The sequence below is a fragment of the Botrytis deweyae genome (genome assembly GCF_014898535.1).
Source record: "Botrytis deweyae strain B1 chromosome Unknown BDEW_008, whole genome shotgun sequence".
NCBI classification, from domain to species: domain Eukaryota; kingdom Fungi; phylum Ascomycota; class Leotiomycetes; order Helotiales; family Sclerotiniaceae; genus Botrytis; species Botrytis deweyae.
In genome coordinates this window covers 755913-782173 of record NW_024066215.1, presented here as the reverse complement: position 1 = coordinate 782173, position 26261 = coordinate 755913, and the positions used below count along the sequence as shown (strand labels likewise).

At 43.8% G+C, this 26261-nt stretch overlaps 7 protein-coding genes across 7 annotated transcripts; 4 read left to right on the top strand and 3 right to left on the bottom strand.

Moving 5' to 3' along the window:
* Positions 1-5233: 5233 nt before the first annotated feature.
* EAE98_004430 (uncharacterized protein) lies at positions 5234-6901 on the top strand (the record flags this gene model as incomplete). Its single annotated transcript, XM_038952050.1, has 3 exons — positions 5234-5357; positions 5426-6469; positions 6522-6901. The coding sequence occupies 3 exons, from the start codon at positions 5234-5236 to the stop codon at positions 6899-6901; spliced, it is 1548 nt and encodes a 515-aa protein (XP_038811586.1).
* Positions 6902-8772: 1871 nt separating this feature from the next.
* On the top strand, positions 8773-9125 carry EAE98_004429 (uncharacterized protein; the record flags this gene model as incomplete). Its single annotated transcript, XM_038952049.1, has 3 exons — positions 8773-8909; positions 8970-9013; positions 9058-9125. 3 exons carry the CDS (start codon positions 8773-8775, stop codon positions 9123-9125), a joined length of 249 nt encoding a protein of 82 aa, XP_038811585.1.
* Positions 9126-9917: 792 nt separating this feature from the next.
* Positions 9918-10395, top strand: EAE98_004428 (uncharacterized protein; the record flags this gene model as incomplete). Its single annotated transcript, XM_038952048.1, has 2 exons — positions 9918-10111; positions 10179-10395. The coding sequence occupies 2 exons, from the start codon at positions 9918-9920 to the stop codon at positions 10393-10395; spliced, it is 411 nt and encodes a 136-aa protein (XP_038811584.1).
* Positions 10396-10857: 462 nt separating this feature from the next.
* EAE98_004427 (uncharacterized protein) lies at positions 10858-12166 on the bottom strand (the record flags this gene model as incomplete). Its single annotated transcript, XM_038952047.1, has 2 exons — positions 10858-10968; positions 11222-12166. 2 exons carry the CDS (start codon positions 12164-12166, stop codon positions 10858-10860), a joined length of 1056 nt encoding a protein of 351 aa, XP_038811583.1.
* Positions 12167-12825: 659 nt separating this feature from the next.
* On the bottom strand, positions 12826-15235 carry EAE98_004426 (uncharacterized protein; the record flags this gene model as incomplete). Its single annotated transcript, XM_038952046.1, has 4 exons — positions 12826-13172; positions 13507-14243; positions 14328-14614; positions 14702-15235. 4 exons carry the CDS (start codon positions 15233-15235, stop codon positions 12826-12828), a joined length of 1905 nt encoding a protein of 634 aa, XP_038811582.1.
* Positions 15236-16218: 983 nt separating this feature from the next.
* On the bottom strand, positions 16219-23440 carry EAE98_004425 (uncharacterized protein; the record flags this gene model as incomplete). Its single annotated transcript, XM_038952045.1, has 9 exons — positions 16219-17037; positions 17085-17405; positions 17456-21386; positions 21495-21796; positions 21848-21960; positions 22016-22222; positions 22279-22484; positions 22537-22747; positions 22801-23440. The coding sequence occupies 9 exons, from the start codon at positions 23438-23440 to the stop codon at positions 16219-16221; spliced, it is 6750 nt and encodes a 2249-aa protein (XP_038811581.1).
* Positions 23441-24425: 985 nt separating this feature from the next.
* On the top strand, positions 24426-26198 carry EAE98_004424 (uncharacterized protein). The gene is made up of 4 exons (XM_038952044.1): positions 24426-25003; positions 25062-25080; positions 25137-25688; positions 25745-26198. The coding sequence occupies exons 1-4, from the start codon at positions 24962-24964 to the stop codon at positions 25918-25920; spliced, it is 789 nt and encodes a 262-aa protein (XP_038811580.1). The 5' UTR covers positions 24426-24961; the 3' UTR covers positions 25921-26198.
* The last annotated feature ends 63 nt before the right edge of the window (positions 26199-26261 follow it).

Sequence of the window (26261 nt, the reverse complement as noted above, 5' to 3'; positions counted from 1 at the left end):
CCTGAATAGCGTCGTCACATCTTGTCAGCTCTTAGACCCTTTTCATCATTTTTACTACTGCGTATTTACCCCATTTTAACGAAACCCCCATTCACACCTGGACTTCATTTATTGGTTAATTGTTTAAGCTTTCACTCCAAATGCACGCTCACACGTTGTTACGAAGGTCGATCTAGATTTACCACGTTCATATATCGTGGATTAAACAGCCTAACTTACACTTTAAAGACTTACTAATGCAACTTGAAACCCTGCAAGGGAATTGGCAAATTGCTAAGATTTTCATTGAGATATGATGGTCCGAATCTTGGCCCCAAACCATATTTCGGGGCGGTTATGAGGGCTGCCACAGGAGTGACAGGACAAGTTGATTGATTTAGGTCATTCCGAAGCATTGCTTGCCTCTACTGCAAGTCCATCACCATTTCTTTGTTCATGTCACCTGTAATCACGGCGGCGTGACGGCGTCACCTCCTTCATGAGATGCATCCCCGAGCCGAGGATCAGGAATTTCATGAGTGAGAGTAAGATATTCCAAGGTTTAAACTCGGGGGTTTGTGGATTCAATCCAGATTGGGCTCACAGCGTCGTAGGCAAGGATTTATGAGTAAGCTCCCTGCTCCCCTGCCCTCCCCTCGATGATGTCCTGATATCCTGGGCGAACAGCGTCTATCGACAAGCGCCAGGTGGTACATTTTAACAAATCATATCATTGATCAACAATCTTCGGTGATTTGCAAAACTGCAATGACACCGATAACCATTTGAGCCTGAATGCACAGAGTGATATAAAGCCTGTGTAATACTTTGAGAAGGGGTGAGATCTCACTCCACACAAAACCCTGGAGAAGTCAAATACCCTGTAATTGGTACCTAAGTACAAGTACCTCCAGTCGTCAGACGGGCGAGAACAAGCATCTAATGCAGTGTCGATAAGTACCTCTCTGAATCATTGTTGACGAGGTGGTTCATCAATGAATCATGTCACCGTTTTGTACAATGAATCAGTCTAGATCCCATCCTATGCAATGATTGACGTAGGTATCGAATGTTTGAGAAAGTTTGAAGGGGCGTGTGTCGTTCTCGGTCAGCGTGGCCCCCAACCTCCAGATGATTTTTGGAAGCCCTGCTCTTTCATGCCGCGCATTGTGCAGCAACAGGGTCGGACCAGGTCGAAGCCTACCGTGTATACTAGGGTTTTTTTTAATCGGGGAATAAGGTTCAAGATAGCTTAACGCTGCTTTTGAAACAACGGCAGATATATGCCAGTGATGAAAGGATAAATGTATTAGCTGATATTGACAGCACTGCTTGTTTGATAGACTGGGAGACTGGGTATACGGGATGGGATGAGATTGGAATCACTGGATAGGATGCAACGGCAAGAATGCCATTTTGAGGAGACGAGCGATTAAAGTTTGTGTGAAGAGATGCAATATCTAACTACTAGAGACTACCTAGTATTTCCCAAGGTACTCCGCAGACACTCCGTAGCCACTTCGCAGACACTCTGCAGTGTAGGTAGGTACTAGGTAGGTACAGAATCGACATTGTAAGAAACTTGCCGGATCAATACTCGGAAACATTTTGTGGAGAAGTTTGTCCTGTCAGGCACGAGCGTTCAAGAATAAGAGCCATAGATTGATCTGAGCTTTTTGTCTTTCTAGATAGGGAGGTATTGTCGACTGGTCTACTCTGCCTAGGTAGTAATAAGGTAGGATTAGTAGGAAGCTGGCACGATATCGATCGATACTGCAAGTCAATTGTCTTGGATAAAGACCTTATGGATTCTTGGAAGGCTTGATATCTCCGTCTAGGCCCCAGACTCCGGACTCCAGAGTCAAGATGGAAGGAAACCCCCAAGACATTTTCACTTCCAAGCTTCTCCCAGATTCTGTAGTATCGTTATTTTGATATCATGTCTTAGTCCCGTACGACTTATACTCTGTACCAGCTCAACAAAGCCGTTGAGAGTGCCTAGTCAAGTAATACAATAGAAACTGTTTCCCTGTCATTGTCAAGTCAAGATCTTCGGAGTTTTCAGTAATGGACGAGGAATTTGAGTTGCAGCATCTGGAGGAGGTGACTTGTCAGATCTGATCAGATATTCTTCAAAACTCTGAGAGACAAAGACAATAATACCATAACTATTCCTTTTCCTTTTGGCCACATCGAACTATCATTGAGCGGTAATTCCCAAGAAATGCCAATGAACAATCAGACCACGCTAATCACATCTACTTGCCATGTATCATGTAGCTTTGCGAGACCTGCAGCATGCCTCACTTAATCAGTGATACATGATCCAGATACCAATATTTGACCCAGGAACCTCCCGCGCGCGATGTCGAGGGATTGAGGGGAAATAGATGAAAAGATGGGGCAACTATTGATTATCTTATTGTCTGATCTGGTCTGATCTGATCCAAAGACGAGTAAGCACCAAATCGCAATATGTCCAATCATTTATCCATCACGATTTACGATGTAATCCATGGATACATGGCTGACATGAATGATGAGGGGCTGCGGCACAGTTTAGTTGCCATATCAAAGTATTTTACATATGTTCATCGTTATAAGAGTATTACAAACTAGATACCCAGCCAGGCATTGATGGAACGGTTATGATTTCTTATGATTGCTTAGATATCCTTTCGGACTTCTCACACTTTCGATTGTGATCTCGCCGACGACTTGCATGGCTACCAGCGATGATCTTTCTTGTGCTCTCTTTCTCTTTCCGACTTGCTCTCTCCACAATCCAAGGCGCTACAGTTATACAGACTAGATGCTTAACCTTACTTACTTGCTTCGAACTAATGCAAGTAAACTCAAACTTCACAAATCCAACTTTCGGAGTCTTTTCCTTGGATGACAGATAGACGATACCTAGATGATACCTACCTACCGATGGCTAGCTAGAATTCGCCGGTTTGGTCGATTGATATGATTGATCTTTCTTTGCGGGGAGAGGGAGGGGGGAGAGACAAGTTGGGGAAGAAATCCCATTTTCAACAAAATAGTAATAGATATTAAATAGAATTACTTTTTCCAGGGAAATTACACTCCAATTGGTCTAGATTGACAGTCGAACATGGTCATAAATGATCCTAGAACATGAGGACAATAATCCTAGTACTAACCCACGCAGCAATTGCACATTGTAGAAACACAAGGGAGGGCATAATCACACCCTTTCAATCCATTTTCATGGATCCAGTTGATGGGTGGACAGTGGACATCAAATCACCGTCGAGGAAAGGACTAAACGGAGAGTTTAGTACAATCTGCACACACTTACATATTGATCGATCGAATAACCTTCCCGTTCTATATATCTTTGGAATATTGCTCGTTCAGTATTAGATACGGAACTTACTTTTCTTCCCTCTCCCCCCCAGGAAGAGTAAATTGAGTGATTCAAGTGTTCGAAATCTTGGATCCTGGCCGCACAATCTAAGAAACGTCGGCAGTTCTGATTTTCGTGGATATAACATACCGGTATTCATCCAGTACCAGTCAGTCCATACAGAGTTCCATCATCGAACTCAATCTTATGGCTTTGAGTCTTGAGTCTCGACAGAAATAACTCCACCGTATTTTGTTACACCTTCTTGCGAAATACTTGGATCTCTTTCCCCTTCATCTTCTCTCCTCTCTCGCCAATATCAAATACGAGACAGACCATCTATCTCCTCCCCAAAAGGTGCTGAAACCTATCTACACAATCTACATATCATACTCAATCTTTCTCCAAGTCAAGTTGGCCGTTTTGCCCGTGGTTCACGCATCTACAAAGTTTCTCCCTGAGTCGCCATCATTGTACTCTTGCACTAAAAGATTCCTTGACCCTGTCCTCCTGTACAGCACCCCGTCCAGTACAAAGGGAACCCACAATCCGCCTTCCACCATCCACACAATCCACACTTGGCGACCATACGTCTTCCCGGCTGTGCACCTCATTATCATTATCATTATTATTATTATTAAAGAAGAGACTACGAATTCCCCAGTCCATCACAACGGGCTCCGTAAACCTTTTTCCACGCACAAGTTCAACTTCACAAGGGGCTGGCCGTTCCTCTTCTCCCTCTTCACAATTAGCACAAGCCGCAAGGGATCTTCTTCTCCTTCTCTTTCTTCTTCTTTACTCCGTACCATCAGCACAAGGGCTCTGGTTCTTGCAAATCACCAAACCACTTTTTCTTCCTATCCCAGAAGGAGGGGAATCGTATCCGAGTACTCGTACTTGACACATACTGGATGCTAGGACTGGATTCTGATCGCTAGGTGTGTACTACTTGTACTACTTATCCACCACCACGACCAGTACTTGCTTGCACCTGCACTTGCATTTGCACTTCTCTCGTCCCCCAGATCTACTAACACACCGAAAACAGACTTTCCTCGATCCAATTATATACGGGACCACATTCCAGTACTCGGTCGTATATTCCCCCCCATCAGCATCAAGCACAATTATAATATACTTTATTGGCATCACGAGAACTCATGAACCTCATCATCACCGTTCATTGAAGATTCCAGCACCATCTCCTTTTCTTATTGTGATTGCGTCTTGATCATTTTATATAAGCCAAGCAAAGTTAAACTTCCCGATTTTAGCCAAACCCTTTTATCCTCTGATTTTTTACACTTTCCACGCATGTAGGAAGACGAGTCGGTACATCTTACGGTACATAGCTACATACTAGGTCCTTTACACGTATAAACTCAAAATCCCACCAACCCACCATAACCACCACCACCACCGAGTCTTTAGTGCTATACGCGAGGACCCGACCACCGATCACCGCTCCCCGAAAACCATAATCCATTATTCTCCCTTGCAGAACAAGAACACAACTTTACCTTTATCTGCACTCTTCCAGAAAATTTCTGAAATCCTCGCAACATACAAAGCTACAGTTCAATCTACGACTCAACTTAATTCCGAACGAGATACGATATACAATATATAGCATACGATATTCGACATTCACTCCTCACGATTCAATATCTTCCCAACCACCTTGAACCATCCAGGTATCCTATCCATCCTATCACTCCAATACTCCGAATTGTCTCTCTTCAATTGCGACTCGCGAATCGCGAATCTTGCCCGCTTTCTATCTTCAGTCCTAAATTAAGAAAAATCCCCGCCGCCACTCAAAATAGAATAGACGATAAGTGATTAGAGCAAGCAATTGTGTCGATCAAATCGATTAGGATGGATTCACGTCCGCCATCAACTAGAATGCCCACTGGGCTGGCTGAAGTTTTAAATGAAGTCGGCCCTGAAGAGCGCATGAGAGACTCTGCTTATTATTCAAATCTAGATTCGTCATCGAAGCGTGAGTCTTGGAGCATTCTCTTCAACATGCGCTTCTAACAGCTTGCTAACGAATCCCTCCCAATTTAGATAACTCGCAACAATTATCGAACGGCGAAGTCATCATGGCCCCTTCGCCAACTGGTTATCATTCCTCCAGCGCTGATATAAGCCCCTCACCCGCAGCAAACCACATTGCCAGTCAACAGCTCACCTCTCCAACTTCTAATGGCATGAGCGTCGCATCTATGGTCTCTCCATCTTACGAACATTCCATGGCGAGTTCACTACTGTCGATGGGCCAGTCAAATAGACAATCATATGGATCTGGACTGGGAGCTTTTTCAATGAACGGAGATTCCCGTCGGGAGAGTGTCGATTCAAGATTGGGGTTTCAAGAGTTGCGACTCAATTCCCCATACGCCAGCAACAATCAATCAACCACCTCTATCCAAAGCACTTTGCAGCAGCAGCGCAACCCTGGGAATGCCGCCGATCGCTTGTCAAACCCGCGATTCTCGAACAGCTATCAACCTCAACGTCTGCCCGAGCCAACATCCCCCAGAAGTACAGTCCCAAAGACTGCTCCCAAGATTACTGGTCCTGCCATGTCTAGTATTGCTCGAGCTGCTGAGCCAACTAGGGGAGAAGCCTGGGCGTTTCCTGAAGAGCCAATCAGAATATCAAACTCACACGACCGCCATGCCGAGGACAGCCAGAGCATAAGTAGGGTTGGTACTTCGTTCTTAAATCTTGACTCGAGACGTAGTAGTATGGCAGACTCGGTCGCAAGCAGCCAATACACCACAGAATCTCGTCTGCCAGCTGGACAGAGAAGGTTAGAAGATGGAGTGTCGGCCGAATTCAGATCATCGCGAGCCTCATCTGAGTTTCAAAATGTATCACATCACCATCATTCTTTACAAAATCGCCAAGTTTCTGATTTACAAGCTGAAGATGCCGATTCTCCAAACAATGGGCAACCCTACAGCCGCACACCTGAACTTCGTGTGAGCCATAAACTTGCGGAAAGAAAGCGTCGAACTGAAATGAAGGAATTGTTTGAAACCTTGAGGGATTTGATGCCTCAAGAGCGCGGTAATAAAGCTAGCAAGTGGGAGATATTGACAAAAGGTATTTGATTCGAATACCACCCATTGACTATGTACTAAGAAGATTAATATAGCTATCGCCGAACACCATACACAGACGAAGGAAATTCAAGATTTGAAATCGAGGCTTCACAACTCACAACTAGAGAATGAAAGTCTTCGCCGTGAGAACAATGTCATCCGCTTGGAGAACTCACAGCTTCGTAACGAAGTAAATCAAGGCGGTTCCAATAATCACCAGTCTGTGATGAACGGCTTCACTCCAATACCACAGAATGGCGGTCAACATGTCAACATGAATGCATACCAACAAGAAAATTATGCTCCAAGAGGCTCTTATCAACGCGAGGAACAATTACCACCACTTCGTGGAATATCACAACCTGAATCCATGAGTGGAGTTCAATATCAATCGGATTTAAACCGTAATGGTTATCGTGATCCTCGATTCTAGATCAAGTTCAAATTATTCGGACGATCTACGATATGCTTTCTCGATAACATTTGCGACAAAGTTTTTCAATCCAAAAGGGTTTGACCTTTATCATAATTTACCAGCAATTATCTCTTCTACATGTCTCTCGCCTTTGAAAATTCACTTCCCCCGTCACGAAGATCTCTTTTTAGCGATATTATACCCAAAAGCGTTATAAAAATCCGATTGAGACCGAGCTTCGCTCTCTGTTACTTAATAGCTTTTCTCGAGCATACCTATTCTTCCCTGCTTCTCATCTATCTATCCACGAGGCACGTGTTCTATTAGAAAACCGGTTGGCGTTTTACGTTTTACTTCACAGTATCTATATTTCCTCTTCTTCTTGGACTCGTCAATTATTTGGCGTATTTTCAATATCTTATTACATTGAATGAATAAAGTGGCCAATATGGCACTTTTATCTCTTATACAAAAGTGGAGCGTACATTTCTCGTGCGTCGAGGAGTTAACAGGGGTTTTTTGCATTTCTGGTATGGAGCGGATGGGAAACTGCAATATCCGGGTGAATAAATCAAATTCGGATTTTATGGGTGGGCGATGATATGGAATATGGGAGATACCGATTCTACGAAAGAGTGGAAGAAGGCGTTACTTGAATATACCCGCTCTCATCTTGGGGTTTCTATTACTATCTCGCCTTTTTGAAAACCATTTCAAATTTCAATGTTCGATCGTCTTTGATTGAATCAATTGGGAATGGGAAACTGGAAAGTTGGATAGACAGAAATTTTGTATGGACAGGATGAGATAGCACAAATTACTTGGGCGCTGCGATTTTTGGACTTTTGGGCCTACTACATTACTTGAATTTTGGAACGCATGAAAGGGTGGCACGTCTGCGCATGTATGGATGGATTGGATGGGAAGATGAATGGTTGGTTGGGGATGAACTGTCAAGATAATGAACGTCGCCAGCCAAGACAAGAATAGAATGGATGACATTTGTCTGAACGATTTCAGTCACTGTCATTGCTTTTAATTGTTGCTATTGAGTGTCTGATTTGCGAAGTGCGATGTTTGAAATTTTGTTCTATGGTGTGAATAATCTAGTAGGTATATATAGTTCTTTTCCTTCAAGGGGATGAGGGTTGATGGTCTTCGAATAACTGACTAGCTCGGAGGCTTCTTCTATCTGATACGTTTAAAGTCTCTCTGGCAATTTCCATATGGATCCCACCGCATAGCTCAAGTGAGTATCATGAGGGTTTCTAAGGAGGGGATGAGAGGGGAAATGGGAAAGATCGAGGTGAGTGATTACGATCTTGAATGAATTGTATCAGTAGAGGGAATAGTGGTATTTGATAAATAGAAGGAAAGGTAGGTAGGATAGGGCAATTGAATTGATAAAGTAGTGGAAAGAAGGAAGGAGGAGGAGAGGAGGACAAATGAGGGGGTGAGTGAGCGGAAGGTGGGATGAATAGTGGTATGTGGGGGATGGGTGATGAAATGAAACGATATTATATCCCTCTAAGACGGAATATCAAAGATGAAAGGGGGAAAGATGTTATGTCATGTCATGTCATATCATGGGAGAACAGTGGAGGTATGAAGTTGTGGTTCGCTTTTGTCTTTTTGCTTTTTCTTGGAGAGAGAAAGGGGAGGAGAGTAGATCTGAAGTCTTGATAGGGAGGGAGGGAGGGAGCAAGGGAGGTTATTAAGATCTGGAGAGATGGATTTGATAATGAAGTTATTGTTCATTGTTTTTTTGCTAATATGGATGTGGATGTGGATGTAGAAGTAGATGTAGATGTCATGATTCAGAGATCTGGTTTCATATTCATCTGATGTTGGGAGGAGTCGGGATGCGTGATGGATTTACTTACCTAGGTATGGCAGACATGGTATTTGGATGGACGCATAGACGCATGGCCTCGCCTTTCGCATTGGCTTTGGTTAGGATGCTGGTTTTGGGATTGGGGACGGAGATGGGGATGGAAGATTCTTATTTAACTTCTGAGTCCCGTAGGTAAGTAAGTATGTATAACGTACGATGTTGATGAAAACGTAAGACTTGGATTTTTCTCAGCGGGGTGGATAGATCAAATCGAGAGTTGAGATATGTTGCGCATGGTATATTGAGGGGGTATTTCTTTTAGTTATCTTTTTATTTTTAGGAGTGCGTGGTGCCATTATTTGCATGGTGAAACGTGATGGATGGATGGGGTTGCGATGCGAGGTTTGAGGTTTGGGATTTATTAGGACTTGGGACTTGGGACTTGAGAGATTAGGAGGCTGTGACGTCGATTTTTTTTTTCCTCTCTCGCGATTCCTGCGATTGACGTCAAGGGTAATGCGGAGAGGGGAAATGGTAGTGTCGTCTGATCATTAGGGCTGTGATGGTCTTGGATGGATATCTAAGTGGACATACCTACCTATGTCTGGAAATGGAGATGGAGATGGAGATGGCATCTTTCGTCATTCGATCGTGCTGGGATTATTAGATGAAATGGGGTTTGCGAGGTTAGAGGGAAAGGGGAAGTGTATTTTCTCTTTTGCTATGGGTGATCATCTGGATGGTCAGGTCTGGTAGATATGATGTCATGTTCTGGGCTTTTTGGACTGCGAGTAAGGGAGTGAGGAGGTATGTTGTGCATTGTGCATTGTGCATTGTCCGTTGTCATGACTTCAATGTGGAGCGGGGAAAGAGGGGGAGAAGTATGCGCGATGGATGGAGGCTTGGGAGAGGATGATTGATGAATATATATACTTGTATGTGTATGAGTATATATATCATGAGGAATTCCAACGGAGAGGAGATTCATTCTTTCACATCAGAGCAGATTATTAGTAAAGAAATTTCTCTTCTCTTCTCTTCTCTTCTCTTCTCCTTCTTCTCTTACATATTCTACAAACACCAGATACAAGATACAATATCTCTAAAACAGCTTCCTTATTACATTCCACAACATCTTCAATCACTTTTCCCAGAACTCTATCTACATCATAAATTCCGCACCGTCAAACCCATCCCAAAATGTATACCAAAATCTCTCAACTCACAACCACTCTCGCTATCCTCTTCACTCTCACCACCGCGCTTCCAGCTCCTCTAGACACAAATACAAAAACATCGTCTTGCTCTACCGCCACGGTCGATTCCACATGTATCGATACCTATAATACCTGCATGACAGCCGCATCTGGCGATAATGACGCAATCGCAACTTGGTAAGTGTGCTTCTGTTTCAATACCTAGTAATAATAAGAAGTCTAAAACTAACGGAAAAATCAATAGCGCACTCAACCTCTCCACCTGCACAAGCACAACCGCGAAACGAGATGCAGAGAACACAGAGAAGAGGGTAGCAACCGTGTGTACGAATGGAGCGTGGGGAAGTGTGGCGTGTGTGGGAGCGTTTGGAATGTGTATGAAGACGGCGGATGGGGCGGGCGAAATTACAAGTTGTGCGTTGGCGTTGAGTGCGTGTGAGGTGGGGGTTAATACGAAGTGAGGGAGAAGAGGGGAATAGGAGGGAGAGGGAAGGAGATAGGTGTCGAAACAGATGGGAGGGGAAAGAGATGGGAGGGGAAAGAGATGGGAGGGGAAAGAGATGAGATGGAGAATGGGAATGATTGAATGGAGCAAGAGAGGAGAGGGAAATACAAGGACGATTGATATGTATTATTTTGTAATTGGATTTAATTTGACTTTCAAGGAGATGAGGAACTGTACGGATAATTATATGCTTGTAAGTATGTATGTATTTCAATCAACCCATTCATATGCATCCAACTTCCAACCGCGCCAATCTCGCTACTTGACATCGTATCGCATCATATCAATTCCAAAATTTGCAGCAATTTACCAAAATAACTAACTTGAAGATGAATCTTGACTACCGCTTTTCTTCTCGCTTCTCAGAGTCCATACTTAGGTACCTACTTACTAAGCCACATCAACCAATATCACAAATTCAAGAAGGAACTTCAAAATAACTAAAGTAATCTGTGGGGTTCCCCCCTTCTGTCAATCCTCCACCGGGAACGTAGATCTTGTTTCCGACGGCTACTGCAGATGTGCCGTGCTAGAGGGGGAAAGTGGATGTTAGTATGCGTTGTTATTTTAGAGTTAGGGTTGACTCAAGGGTTTAGGGAGAGTTCGAGTGCAACATCCAAGAAAAATAAAGAAACAAAAAGAGGGAAGAGAGATAAGAGAAAGAAAGAAAGAGCCCGGCAGGATGAAAAAAAAAGAAGACAAGCAAAATCACAGACAAACATAACATCTCAATTTCCCCAGAATCAATCAACCACAAAGAAAGAAAAAGCACACAAACATACCCTCGGAACATCCATCGGCGCATAACTCCTCCACTGATCCTTCTGCGTATCATACGCTTCATTCTGCCCAAAAATGCCACTCGCACTCTCCTTATTTCCCTCCCCCCCCATAACAAAAATCCTCTCCCCCACCACCGCACTCGCTACTCCTCCTCGGGGGGTCACCATCCTCTCCTTCTCACTCCACTCCCCCTTCTGAAAATCATACATGTAATTCGTGCCCACCACATTATCGTGCCCAAATTCCCTCCCCCCAATAACATACAACGGGCCATTATCCCCGAGAAACCCCTTTCCCGCATGATCTCTCGGGCGCGGCAGCGCAGGAAGAGAAGTCCACGTCTCGAACCCGGCGGTGTACGCGGTGAAGTACGAGACGCTGGGTTGGTAAGTTTCGGAGATATTGAGATAGGTGAGACCGCCCGCGAGATAGATGGTGTTGCCGCGGCGGGCCACGGCTGCAGCGCCGATCTGGAGTCCGGAGGGAAAGGAGGTGGAGAGTTGGGTCCAGGTGTTGCTGCTGGGATCGTAGCGGTAGCAGGAACGGTTGGCGAGCCAGGTGTCGGTGGAGTCGGGGGTGAGGCCGCCGAGGAGGTAGATGGCGCCGTTGAGGATGGCGGCGTTGGCGTGGTTGAGGGGGAGGGGAAGATCGGCGGCGCGGGACCAGGTGTTGGTGGTGAGGGAGAAGCGCTGCATGAGGGTTGTGGTGGGATAGGGATCGGTGCTGGGGTTGGAGGTGGAGGGGATGATGCCGCCGAGAATGTAGATGTAGGGGTCTAGATACACGGTTGTGTGTTCTTGGCGGGGATAGAGGGGGATGGATGGGAGACGGTGCCAGGATCCTGGATTACTGGTGAGGTTGGCGTCTGTAGGAGATTGAGGGAGAGCGGCACTGAGGGTGGAGAGTGCGAGAATGATGGAGAGTGAAAAGGAGGGGAAAATCATCGTGATGGATTGATGGATGTGCACTGCAGTATATACTCAAGATACACTAAAGAATTCAGATCTCATATACGAAACCAAGTGATGAACTTGCGCGTCTGGTCTCAAACTGTGAGTTTGTAGACTTTCAAAAATATAAATCGGGGGCAGCGAACTTATAGAGTAAACAAAACTGGCACTACGTTCTAACACAAATTCAACTCAACATTCCCGATTGGGCAATTGCCGTCCCCTCAACAACCTGCAGACCGTGTAACTAAGCAACGTAATTGATCGACCATTGACCAATCCATTTTTACCCTGCTGTTGAACATATGCAGGTCGCCATATCAAAAACGGTGATACGACTGCGAATCAAGGATCGATGATGCCAAGATAAGACTCGGTGAAGCTCGTATCGCATCGCATCTGCAAGATATCAATAGTTATCAGATGTGCGACCCAAAATATGCAGAGATGTTTTAATTATAATCTTTTCCCCATGCATCGATAAAGAGTCCTGGCGACAGAGCGGCGTATTCGTAATAGCGAACATTCATATGTTCCCTTGTATATTCATACATTGAACGAATACAATTGGAAGTATCACTGACCACTTCTAATTATTAAACCTATATTCATCTTGTGATAGTCATTATATCCACTCAAATCTCTTCCTCTGATCAACTTCCCTCATAAACGCCTCCCTCCCCACCACCCAACTCCTTGAGTCTTATTACCTCTCCCATCCTTCCTTTCTCCTCTAAATCTTTCCTCGATATCTTACACTTTGCCGTATATTCGCACTTCTTTCCACCTCCAAAAAATGTTTCATCCGGACAACTATGGCCCCATAGCTCCAACACGAGTACCCAGACTACCAATCCAGTGACAGTGGAGATGAGTGTGAGGGAATTCAGGGATGAAAGAGGAAGACATATGAGGATTATGCAGACAATGAGACGATTGAGCAGGCGGTAGCGCTTGGCAAGTCGAATGCCGTGGTGGTCTTTTTTATGGATGTGGCAGGCTGATATAATACCTAAAGAGAAAAAGTCAGTTGCGAGAATGAAGAGATGTAGAGCACCAGTGGGTGCATGGAACGACGGGACACTTCTCGACTTTTGAAATGTTTGACAAATTTATTCATCAATTGCTTGATATCATAATCTATCTCTTCATTGCCCAACTCTAATAAGATATTGTAACAATTGCTAAGATATACAAATCGATATGTCAAGAAATATTTCCAAGTCAATCTTTGTAGTGTCCTGCCAATCCGTGCACCACTGGTGGAGAGAGTGGAAGAGAGTTCATACCCATACAAAAGAGTGCAACACCGAAACCGACACAATAAAACCAACGCAACCCATGAGAAACTTCAGATTCAGATTTCTCCTGGTATGCTTCCGTGAGACTCTCAAGAGAAGTATCACCACAATCTCTCGCAACAACGAGTCTAGAAAGTGCAGCACCACCTAGAACATAACTCATAATAAAGGGTAAATGTGCAAACCCCCAGATGATAGAAGCCTTAACATCTCGTCGAATAGCATGCGTAAATAGATCCGTACCGTCCAAATCAAAATATATCCAATTAAAAACAAAAGCTTGAATGAGCCCCAGAACAGCTTTTCCAAAGAATGCATTTAACCCAAATGACGCTGCGTTTTGATAGATAACAGCGACAACTGAATAGCCAAAGACCAATGTCACAAACGCGTTTGTTCGTTCGGTTTTATGTTCGATATTTGTAGCAGGGTAAAATTCAAACACTCGATCAGTCCACTCGGCCAGTCTAATTGAGATGAATTTAGAACCTCGAACGAGGAATACTACACCTGCCGTACCGGTTAAATCTATGAGTATGGCAATAGCAATAATGGCGAATCGTTGAGGTAGATCGACGTAGATGCTTCCTATCCAAAGGATACTGGGGACCAAAATAATGATGGCTTGGGCTATTAGCATGCCTCGAACCATGGGTATAAGCCAAGCGAGAAATAAATAATATGAACCCATGAAAAGACGAGCGGTTAAATAGAATGCTACTAGCATTGTGTATGACTTTTCGAAGGCTTCCAACATATTTGTGGTGAGGCTGTCCAAGATTAGCATGAATATAGACGCGCAACGACGAAAGCATATAGAGGGCAGTATCAGAAGAATCTACGACTTCACTCACCCAAGTAAGCACGCCATGACAAACAATATTGAGACTCTTTGAGCTATATCATCGGTCTCGAACCAAGAGATAATGAGTGTTAGATCACTCCAGATCTTCCAACTCATGATGAATGTTATGAAAAATCTTAGGAGCTCATATCCAGTGGGACTTTCAGCGGCATGGTCTCCATTTATAGCGAGAATACCAACGTATAATAGGTCCACAAAGAGTTCAAATGATGCTACTTCAGTAGTTCCTGATGCTCTCCATAATAAACCACGGTGAAAATATTGCCTGACAGTAGGCTGAAATGTTGTTAGTTCGTCAGTATACAAAGAGGAAGGAGACAAAATGAGTGAGTGTTCAATGTCCATATCAATGTCAGACTTTACCTTTTTATATAGTTTCATAATTCTCCCCTTTCTCTTTTCCGCTGCCCAATCTTTCTTTTCATGATCATCAGGCCCGTGATACGATGAGCTCGCCCGACTGGTATGTTCCGACCCATCATCATAAGTTCTTAAATGCGCACTATACCCATACTTCGAAAAATTCGCATCCAACGCCACGGAATGGTCTGTCAGCATATGAAGCTCTGAGCCCAAGACATCTAGTTCTAATTTCACATTTTCGAATTCATCATAAGCGTCACCGTGTTTATCTTTTAGTGCCCGTCGCTTAGATTCATGATGACTATGCGCGGTTCGAAGCGCGTCGAGATGTTCAGGAGATCCGTTGATCACGAGATCAAAAGGTTGATCTTTTTCTATGATGCTGAGATGTCGACGAAGGAGATCGGCCTCTTCTGGAGAAGGCGCTATGTGCACTTTTCGGCCATTGGGAAGCATGAAATTGCGGAGTCGATGACCTCTATGGTGATGACTGCGGGGAGTGGAAGTCCCTGGGGAGATTGGGGTTGTAGACATCTTCAACATAGGTATGTGAATTGCGTGAAAGATAACTTAGATTTGAGTATCGTATTGTTCTTCATACAGATTGATACTGTCAGGTCCTTATGTGGCTGCTGATGCCAAGAAATTGTGGCTTGAAATGAAGCTGGCCGATAAAAGAATCGAATCAAACAGCGCCCGTTCAAAGATACTGAAATATCATACTCAAGCAACGTTCTCAATTGTCATCCAAAGTCCATACTGACAGAAGCGGAAGATGAACAAGTCGATTAGTTGACATAAAAGACCATGTTTAGCTTATATTAAAACACAGCCATTTATTAAGATGAGAGGAGAGGCATTGACTAGGGGCAAAGGAAAAAGGACCAAGCGTTTGATCACCAAGCTTAGTAATAACATTAGCTTCTAGCTCCCTGTTCTCTCCCTGGGGAATATCATAAGGCGTTGAGGAATTACATGAATTTACTCGTTAAAAGTTATCGAGTTCCTTGTTTGTTACTCTGGTATCCAGTATTTCGATTCAGCTATGTGTTCCAAAAAAAGAGCAGAAGAGACTCAAGAGGTACGATTACTTCGGATTAGATGGAATCAGATTTCGGATCCGGAGTGTTGGGTCAAGCATCAAGAAGAACAAGAAGCGAAGAAATAAGGGAATGAGACTTTCAATCCACTTTAATTGGTCACTTCTGGAAGGGAATTTCAGGCCCCTGAGAGCTGAGGACTCAGGAGACGTCCGTTGTTCGTGATGATTGCTGTTCCCACTTCGGGCTGTATTGTCTGCTATTAACAAGGTTCTTTCAATCAAATGGCCAAGGAAAAGGAAAATGAGATGATCTTGATAGGAAAATTGCTTGGAAAATGAAGATGATTGGTTTGAATTATAGCTCGACTTGAAAATAAACCTTGAAAATAAATTAAATTCTATGATTATAATTCACACCCAGCCAGCCGGGTTTTATCCTCACACCCATCTAATAACCCAAAATTCATAACATCATCTAAAAACTACACAGTTTACTCTTTCCACAAATGGCTCTCGCCAACATCTCAATACTGCCACTACTCAACAATTCCAAAACCTGTAAATTGGCCTCAAATTCCCTCGCAATGGAATTCCTCACCTCAATCGCTACCAAAGAATCCAATGCATAGTTTGATAAACTTCGTGTAACATCCATATCTTCTGCTTCCAACATCAAAACACAAGGTAAAATATGTAATAATCCTCGCGTAACGGCTTCCTGCGCTTCCTCAATTGTGGTGGCGCTCTTAAGTGCGGCATTGAAGGATATATTGGCTGATGGAGAATCGGAGAGAGATGATGAAAGAGCTTCGTGGGCGAGTCGTAGATGTTTGAATTTGGCATCGTTAGTCCAAAAAGGTGGCGGAGTGGTGATACGCATTCCTGTTATTGTGTGATTGTTACATGTACTAGCCAAACGACCAGTAATGGCAGCCCCGAGAAGTGCTAATACCTCTGCTTCGCATATAGTGTCACTTCCGAGGTTCTTGCTTACTTCGGCTGCTGCGTCGACGTTTTCCGCGAGATATCCGGCGTCAGACACGGCGGTAAGATCTAGGGATGAGGCAGGCAATCCTTGAGCGAGACGGTATTGCACAAATGCATTTAGGAATGTATTGGCCGCAGCATAGGAAGCTTGACCTCTGTTTCCAACTGCACCGGCGGCAGAAGAAATAGCGACGAAAAAGTCCAATGCTTGTGATTTAAGAGCATTGTGGAAGTTCCAAGCACCTTGGACTTTAGATTCAATAACCGAGGTATATTCTTCGTATGTCATTTTTTCGAATAGAACATCCTGCTTATGTTAGCTATTATAAAACATGATTAGACGATTGTACTTACTCGTAGGACCATAGCTCCATGGATGACACCTCTGACTTCAGGCATATCTGTAAGCTCATTCGTGACCAAATTATTTACTGCCTCGCTGTTCGACACGTCACAACGTCGAATCACAATATTGGCACCAACAGTACTGAGATCATCAACCATCTTCTTAACTTCTCCAGTGACAGAGCCATTTCTTGACACAAGAACAAGATGTTTGGCACCTTTGCTGACCATCCATCTAGCCATACTTCGGCCCAAGCCACCAGTTCCTCCGATGAGAATATATGTGGCATCTGAGCGAAGTATCTTGCTTTTCTTATCTGCGGGAGTGGCCTGTGATATTGTTAGTATTTTTTATGGCAGTGTATCTTGAAAAAACTAACCTTGACCAAATTATCTGGCTCCGGTGCAATAATTAATTTCCCGTCGAATTTTGCTGATTGCAATGTTTTGAACGCTGTCTCAATGTCCGAAATTGAGAAGACTGTGGTGTTGATAGGCTTGATGGAACCCTGAATCAAGAAGCTAGAGATCCGTGAGAGGACGGCGCTCAAAGTTTTAGGTCTTTCAGTGCCCAGAGATATCAAGTCAACGGAAGAATAACTTCTGTTGGTTCCGCTTCCAAGTTTTGGATGATTTTCTTGTTTTGCGAGATTGATGAAACGCCCAAAGTTGCTCAAGCACGAAGATAACTCTTGGAGCGTATCTGTATCTGTTGGAATACAATTCAACACGATGTCAAAGTTGCCTCTGTGTGTTTGTTGGAGATCTTTCGGTCCGAACGAAGTATTATGGCTTACGACTATCTCCTCTTCAGAGAGACCATACGTTGATTTGAGTAAATCTTTCTTCTCGATGCTACCAACGGTTACAAAAATCTTAGCACCCATGTTCTGGGTAAGATTGATAGCTGCTTGCCCAAATGCACTGGATCCTCCATGAATCAAGACAGTATCATCTGGAAGCAATCGTCCGATATCATTCAAACCATAGTATGCAGTGCAAAATGCCACAGGAATTGATGCACCAACCTCGAATGATATATCATCATTGATCTTAAAAGCAGCAGAAGAATCCAAAAGAGCACGGCTAGAGTAGACTCCTTGAGATACTGCAATTCCTGAAATACGATCGCCCTCGGCAAAGTTGGTAACACGACTACCTGTCTTCGTAACGATACCACTGCACTCGCAGCCAAAGCCGTCATAATCAGTATGCCCTGAAACAGCAGTAAGATCTACTGAATTCATGCCGATTGCTTTAACCTCAATCTCAATCTTGCTATCTTCTATAGATTCCTCCGGTGATGCATCGATGAAGTGAAGGGTTTCAAAAACACCTGGTACTGAGATGGCCATCTTCAATGGTCGATGTTCCTGTCCAAATTGTGTCAACTCCAAAGCAGAATCTTTTGTTTGTTTGTGAACATATTCGTTCAATTCTGAGTCATTGATGATACGTGGCGTAAAAAATACACTCTTTCTCTCCATGAATTCCAATTCGCAGTTTGCGTCAGCTTCTGGATCAAAAACACTTTTGAAGACTTTGAGAATAGCGTTGGCCGTGTTCTCATCAGAAATAGCACTTTTTGGATCTAAGTCTAAGGTTGAAAATTTCAGCATTGACTCGGAACGAATACTTCTGCTTAGACCAGTGACCATGTTGGTAGTAGGATTAGATGAATCACCATATGCTCCTCTGATCACCCAGAGTACTCCACGAGATCCAATCAATGCTTTTTGTAACGCAAGGAATTGGGAACATGTGAGTGTTGACAGCAATGGTTTATCAAGCTCTGAAATGATCAGACAGAGCTTTTCGGTTGTTTCAACCTGAGATAGAGCACCCATCTCGGGTCTTTTCCCGGTCAAATGCTCTAGAGACTCGGTCAATCTGGTTGAAAGAGCTATTTGTTCATCCGAACTCTCATGGATAATGACGATGCCTTCGGATGCATAATCGTGGTTTTTTACTTCAATCGTTGTACCATTTACTGATCCATTGGATGCCTCTGATACCCCATTTGAGGCACCATTTTGTTCCGTAGAGATTGAAGACTCAAATACAGGCTCCCAATCTAGTTTATAACAAAGCTCCCTGTGTATGTCATTCTCTGAATTTGAATTCGTTTCTACGATTGGTGAAACTGTTAAATCGCGAATTGTAATCAGTGGAGCTTCTGATAGGTCATTGTCCACGGCAAACATTGAAATATTGGTGGGCTTGGGGTAACCAGATGGAAAGGTACCCTCACAGAAGGCCCGAAGGGATGCACCCGGACTTCTCATGAGTTTTGTTATTTCTCGGGAAATAGTGATTTGTCCAACAGATGAAGGCAAATAGACGGTATCCAATGAAGTCTTTCCGGCGTCGATGATTGGCCAATACATCTCGATGACTTGCTCTAGTAATGCTGGATGAATTATCATATCTTCTTGATGCTCCTTTGGCATTTCTTGCTTGGTGTCTGGAACCACGACATGTGCCATGGAGGCGTCTTCACAAGCGAAGCAATCATTCATACCTTGGAAACTCGATCCATATGAAACACCAATATTTGAAAGCGAATCGTATAATTCGGATTTGTTGACGGTACTTGTTGCTGCTTCAGTAATCTTTGCGATGCTTGATTTCATCTCAAGTCCAAGATCGTGATTGCCTAGTCTAGTGGCTACTATTCCCTGGCAATGCAAGGTCCATCCTTTATTCGCAGCCCACGAATGAATTTTGAACTCGTCCCAAATATCAGAAGCACAATTTTCTGGTGTACGGGAACGTAGCTGAAGAGTAATTTCGACAGGCTCTTCAGTAAGCATAAGCGGCTTGGTGACGGAGACATCGCGAAGCTCGAAATTGTCGTACTGAATATTATTAGATGCTGCTCTCTGCGATGCCGCTTCGATTGCTATCTCAATGAAAGCAGACATGGGGAAAAGGGTTAGGGATTGAATTTTATGGTGCCGAAGCCATGGAACATCATCGATTCGAAGGATATTTCTCCAAGTTGGCTCCAGATCATTCGAGTAATTGGCTAGGGTACCTAGAAGATCATGACGTTGAGCTGTGCGACTTTTGTGTTTCTGAGTCAAGCGTGGTTCATGCCAGTATTTTGTTGTGTGGTTCCAGGGATATCGAGGCATGTCGATCAGTAATGAAGGAGGATTAAGAGGGGGAGTAATATTGATAGCGCCAAGGTTAAGAAATGCGCCTTTCGTGAATAACGTTGAAGCCAAATCGATTGCTGTCTCTACAGCATCCTTCTTCCTCACAAGCGCAGATGCATAAGGAATTTTCATTGCATCCTTCCCACAAGCCTTTAGAATCTGCTTGATTGGGCCAGCGAGGGCTGAATGAGGCCCAAGTTCAATGAGTATATTCACACCAGTTTTATGTCCATCACCTGGTGCACACATATCCGTCAAAGCTTCAGAGAATCGAACCGCTTGTGTCAGATTATCTACCCAATACTGGGCCTCAAGTCTTGATCCTTCAACGAGATGACCAAGTAATGAAGAATGAAACTTGACATTTGAAGTTTTGGGTGGAGCAAGAGACTGAAGGCAGCCTCGGTAATCTTTTGAGACCAAGCTCATGTGATGAGAATGATAAGCCACATCCACTTGTAGCTTTCTATTGAACATTTGTTTCTGTTCCATCAATGCTTGAAGTTCGTCGATTGCCGGCTCGTCTCCTGAGATAGTCAAACTAGACGGACTGTTGAAGCAAGCTATACGAGCTGTCTTTGCGCTAAGTTGATCGATGAGTGGCTCCATTTCTTCCTTAGTACAGCCTACAGCCATCATTGATCCTCGAAGATCTGGAAATTTCTTTCTTAATCCAACAGTCGCTAGACCTCTGTAGTATGCAATGGCCATGCAGGAGTCGAGGGGTAAGATTCCAGCTGCGTATGCTGCTCCAATTTCACCACTGGAATGACCAGCGACGGCTGCTGGAATTATATTCCAACTCCTTAATAAATCAGTCAAGGCCAACTGGATGGCTGTGCATGCAGGTTGACTTATATGGGCTTCATTGATAAGCGATGTTGTGGCATCTTTATTTAGTTCGGTGATGAGGGAGAAAGGAGCCCCAAATGAAACGAGGCATTTGTCACAAGCATCTAGGGATGCAGCGAAGACTGGATAATGTTCATAAAGCTCCCGGCCCATTGCGTTCCATTGAGCACCCTGTCCGGTAAATATGAATCCTATACGCAGTGGCTCGATCTCTCTCATTGGAGTAACTTTCCCAGAGTTGAGTGCTTGTATGAGTTCGAAGGATGATGTGGCTGGAATGGCTACTCTCCATTGCAGTCTAAGCATTATTAAGTTAGTACCAGTGCCGTCAATCTTCTAGGAATAGAAACAATATAGCTCAAATGAGATATCTTGGATATAGTAGATGGATGGAATGAGCACTTACAGAGATCTTCGTTGTCCAAGTGTGTAAGCAACGTTACTCATTAGACCATTTTGAAAAAATTCTGGCCTTCTTTCTAAATATATCCCGATGTTCTTCATGAGCGCCTCTAGAGCTCCTTTATCGTTCGCGGACAAGGCGATTAGTCTTCTGCCTTGCAGCGCTTTCTCACTGGATTCAGGCTCAAGCTCAGTTATGAAAGGAGCTCGTTCTAAAACAACATGTGCATTTGTACCTCCAAACCCAAAGTTATTTACACTAGCAAACTTCTTTGCTCTTGGCCATGGGCGTTGACTGATAGGAACCTGGGAAAGATCAGCATTAATTCGGTCTACTATAAGCGATCGATGACCAACCTTCAAATGCCATTTTGAAAAGGGTATGTTCTCATTAGGCGTCTTGAAATCGTGATTAGGCAGGATAAAGCCTCTTTCAAGCATCATAGCCGTCTTAATCACCGATATGATACCTGTGAGATATTTCTTAGCTTTTTAGGCAATTTAGGATAACCGAGTGATACTCACCAGAAGCAGCTTCAAGATGTCCAATATTTGATTTCACGGATCCAATGAAGAGGGGATTTCTGGCATTTCTGCCTTCTCCAAATACATTATACAGAGCGGTAGCTTCTATAGGATCCCCAACCTTGGTACCGGTTCCGTGAGCTTCCACGTAACCTGTGTCTTTTGGATCGATACCAGCACTTTCGTAGACCCATTTCATGAGCGATTCTAATCCGATTAACATTTCGGATGGCAATGTCAACTGGAATTAATTCTGGACTTACCTTGTGCAGAACCGTTAGGCATGGTTATTCCAGGAGTTTTACCATCTTGGTTGATTCCGCTTCCTCTTATCACGGCCCTGATGTTGTCATTATCCTTAAGAGCTTGCTCTAAAGGTTTTAAAACAACCAAACCACAACCCTCACCGCGTCCATAACCAGTGCCCCGGCTGTCGAAAGAGAAAGATCTACCTTCATCGGAAAACAAACTGTATATATTAGATGAGATCCCAAAATGCTAGGGAGTTATGGCAGACTCACCGAGAATTTGACATTGAAATCCAGTTTTCTGGTAGCATATTGAGATGGCATCCACCGGTGATAGCTGATTTACATTCTCCATTCCGAATACTCTGGCAAGCTTGATGTAAAGCAACCAAACTCGAAGAGCATGCAGTGTCCATGGTAAAACTAGGCCCTCGTAAATCAAAGAAATGAGAAATGCGATTCGACTGCATAGCAAAAGCGCATCCTAGGTTGAATATTCAGTAAAGCAAAATGTGTGACCAGGGAAGAATTATTTACCTGTAGCTTGGTACATAGGAATACTATCGGTGTCCACAAATGATGCGGATTCGTACTCTGAGAATGAGCCACCGACAAACACACCCACGTCCTTCCCAACAATTTCATGTTTCGGGATACCCGCACTCTCCAAAGCTTCAAAAGTACATTCTAGCAAAATTCGTTGCTGTGGATCCATCGAAGTTGCTTCCTGGGCAGTAAGACTGAAAAACGGCGCATCAAAGAGCCCTACATCTTCTTTGAGAAAATTTCCGCCAGCTGCATTAAAACAGCCAGCCTTTCCTGGATTTGGATGATAGAAGCTTGCGGTATCAAATCTCTCCTTCGGTATTTCTGACCAACCGCTTCGAGCTCTCGAACAGAGCTCCCAAAACTCATCCGGAGTGCTAACATTTCCTGGCAGCCGACACGAAATTCCGACGATTGCTATTGGTATCTGCTTTGCAAGTTGGGGTTGGCTATATCCCGAAATGTATCCATCTTTAAAAGCTTGAGAATAAATATCTTTGAAGGCCTTGACTTCAGGCGCATCGTCGCTTTCTCCTGGAGCAGCTTCGAAGGTCTGCTCCAGTATCGTTTCCTCAACTGCACCATTCATACCCTCCTGGGGCGAATTCCAGGTGGTCGCTGAAGGCGCCATATCTTTTTCGTTGTGATTAAAGCCGTCTGGTATTACAATAACATTGTAAAATCAGAATCACAAGAACATGTAGATGGTTTTGGCTATATTATGCGCTGAATTGATTTGTCAATTCCTTTTGGGGCCAGTTCAAGCTAATCTTCACTTAAACATGGTCGTGTTTCAAATGATAGCTAGAATGATGGGAAATATGAGCTTTGAGTTCCCGGTCAAGTGTCGGGTATGCAAACGGATAAAATCTCGCACGGCTGCCATCCCATGTTCAAAGCGGGTGGTATTGCACAAACCGTGTCAATCAAATCTTGGCTTTTCATCCCATCTAATTGACAATTCATGTTGATCATCATGGAATGATAAAAGAGCCGAAACGATAAGGTTAAAACTGTCAGGCTCTGGTGTTCAAACCTCTCAAAGCGTGCTGGGGATTGCATCGCATCACATTATCCCCATGATGCATTGGTCTACACCAGGTAATGGACTCTGTCGTCTCGTTCCATAGGTAACCAAGAATCGATTGTAGCATATACTTTCAACGCCTCCTTCCAAGAGATATGGTGAGCATGATCCATGAACAATGATAAATGAAGCATCGACCAACAGCTGGGCCTAAAGCTTAGCTACACCACGAACCGTGAACACGGGGAAAGAGGCATGAAACAGGAATGCAGACAAAAACAAAGCTGAAGCACATACTTCCTTTTCTGATTCAGGTTACCTTCTAGATAGGGTCGGTGCAACCAGCGATTAGTGCATAGCCGGCAAGTCAGTCCATGCATCTTACCCTTCTGACTGGACGTCGTGTTGTGCACTGAACTTCATTTCGAAACATCCAAAAGCACTTGAGATCAGACTCGACCAGAAAAAGTGCATTTGCCTTTACTGTGTCCGAGGTCTGTGGTTGTGGTTGTGGCGCATCGTTTCTCCAGCCACAATCACACAAACCCCTCACGCCACCGAGGCCACCAACCTTATTAGCCTTCCTCCCTTCTTCGACTCAAGTCGGGTGTTCCTGATCGACCGGTAATTCCCTCACCTCCATCCTCAAAATCCCCATATAATCTGTGGATCTATACCCAGACTTCTTTCCCAAGGGTCTCTTATTCAATAGAAACGATCTAAGATTCATTAGTGAAGAGTCTCCTATCCAATCATTTGCTGAAGATGCAGGATATCCACAATATCCGACTCGGGCGAGATTACATCCCCAATTTCTTCCGTCTGTGCACATCATCTTAAACTTGTTCCAAGATGACAGACGTGATTTGAAGGGATGTTTGTATTACCCAAGTTTCAATATGGAGATCTCCAGAAGTTGGATGGGTTCCCCGGCTGTGAAGCAGTATAGATCCTTGACCAGATCTTCCATTCTTAAAAGCTTAAGGAGCTTCATAAACCCCAGATAGAGACCTCGATCAAACTTTATACTTGCAATAACTTACGCGTCGTTTCTACGGTTAATACAATATTGAACTCTTTGATATCAGACTTCAGAATATCATCTTTCCTCAATCATTCTCAATCATGAAGTTTTTATGTCTTTGCGGAGCATATGGAAGCTCAGATGTAAGTATAATCTCTCAACATCGCTTGCAAACTTGGTGCTTAAGCTGACCTTACGCAGAAATTTAGAGTGCAGCTTGGTGTGTATCCTCGGCAGTTCTCATTGACATGTGAATCATGCTTACTTTTAAAATAGCTCCTCTCATTAAGGAATTAGCGTCTGATGAGACTGCCGAATTATTCTTCGCTCATGGTCCAGTTGACGCCTTTCCTCCCGAAGGATATGAAGATTATTTCGGTCCTGGGCCACATTATCGATTCATAAAGCCCGGTAACACGGAAGAAGGGGGAAGCGATCTTCTTGATCGCATTCGAAACTTTCCCAAGGGTGCAACCGCAGAAGATCAAATGCGAGAACTGATGAGAGGTGGAATTGGTTCCACAGTTCCTGTCCCAAATGCCGATGGCACTTACGGTGATGAGAGTGCACAAGACGCCATGGAGTACTTATACGATATTATGCAAGAAGAAGGACCTTTCGATGGAATCATTGGATACTCAGAGGGAGCTACAGTTGCAGGGACGCTGTTGTTGCATGAACAAAAACGATTCGAAGTCGAGGGAAGAACACCAATGTTCAAATGCGCTATATTCTTTGCCGGGTGGCCTCCAATGACACCAGAATTTGACGGAATTGTTCTTGCGGATGAAACCGATTTGACAATCACCATTCCAACCGTTCACATCAGTAAGTCTAACAAACTCTCAAATAGTACCATAAACACAATCTAACTCTTAATTTAGTTGGATCGTTAGACCCATATCTTGCAGGATGTATTTCGCTCTACAATGTATGCGATATGGACAATGCGTACCTCTTTGATCATGGAAAAGGCCACACGTTGCCCAGAGATCCAGAGACAGTCCGAGAGCTTGGCAACATAATACGCACAATGGGCTCGAATATTGGTCTTTTGTGAGGTATCAGAGGAGATGATGCATTGTCGCATTTATTTCAAATACCTAACAGAAGGCCTTGCATCCTTGCAGTGAGCAGGCCTCACGCATGCTGTGGAGGTTGGGATTGCCGGATCGTAGACCGGACACTTTTTTCTTCATTACAAAAAGTTTAATTATTACACGATACCAAATGTAGAGGCGACCTGGCAGGATCAAAGGCGTTATTACGACTATTATATTTATAGTATATAAATCTATTTCATTAAATAGCGGGATGTTCATTCGTAATGTTTCTGCGCTGGTGTGCTGTACATCGTTCGACAGAACAACCATCCTTCTCTTTGAATTTACATATGTCATC

What these genes read in the sequence shown, in the direction of transcription:
- EAE98_004424 (XM_038952044.1), top strand. Translation starts at nt 24,962, where the DNA reads ATGAAGTTTTTATGTCTTTGCGGAGCATATGGAAGCTCAGAT. An exon ending in CATTCCAACCGTTCACATCA is followed by an intron (nt 25,689 to 25,744) that starts GTAAGTCTAACA and finishes CTCTTAATTTAG; the next exon opens with TTGGATCGTTAGACCCATAT.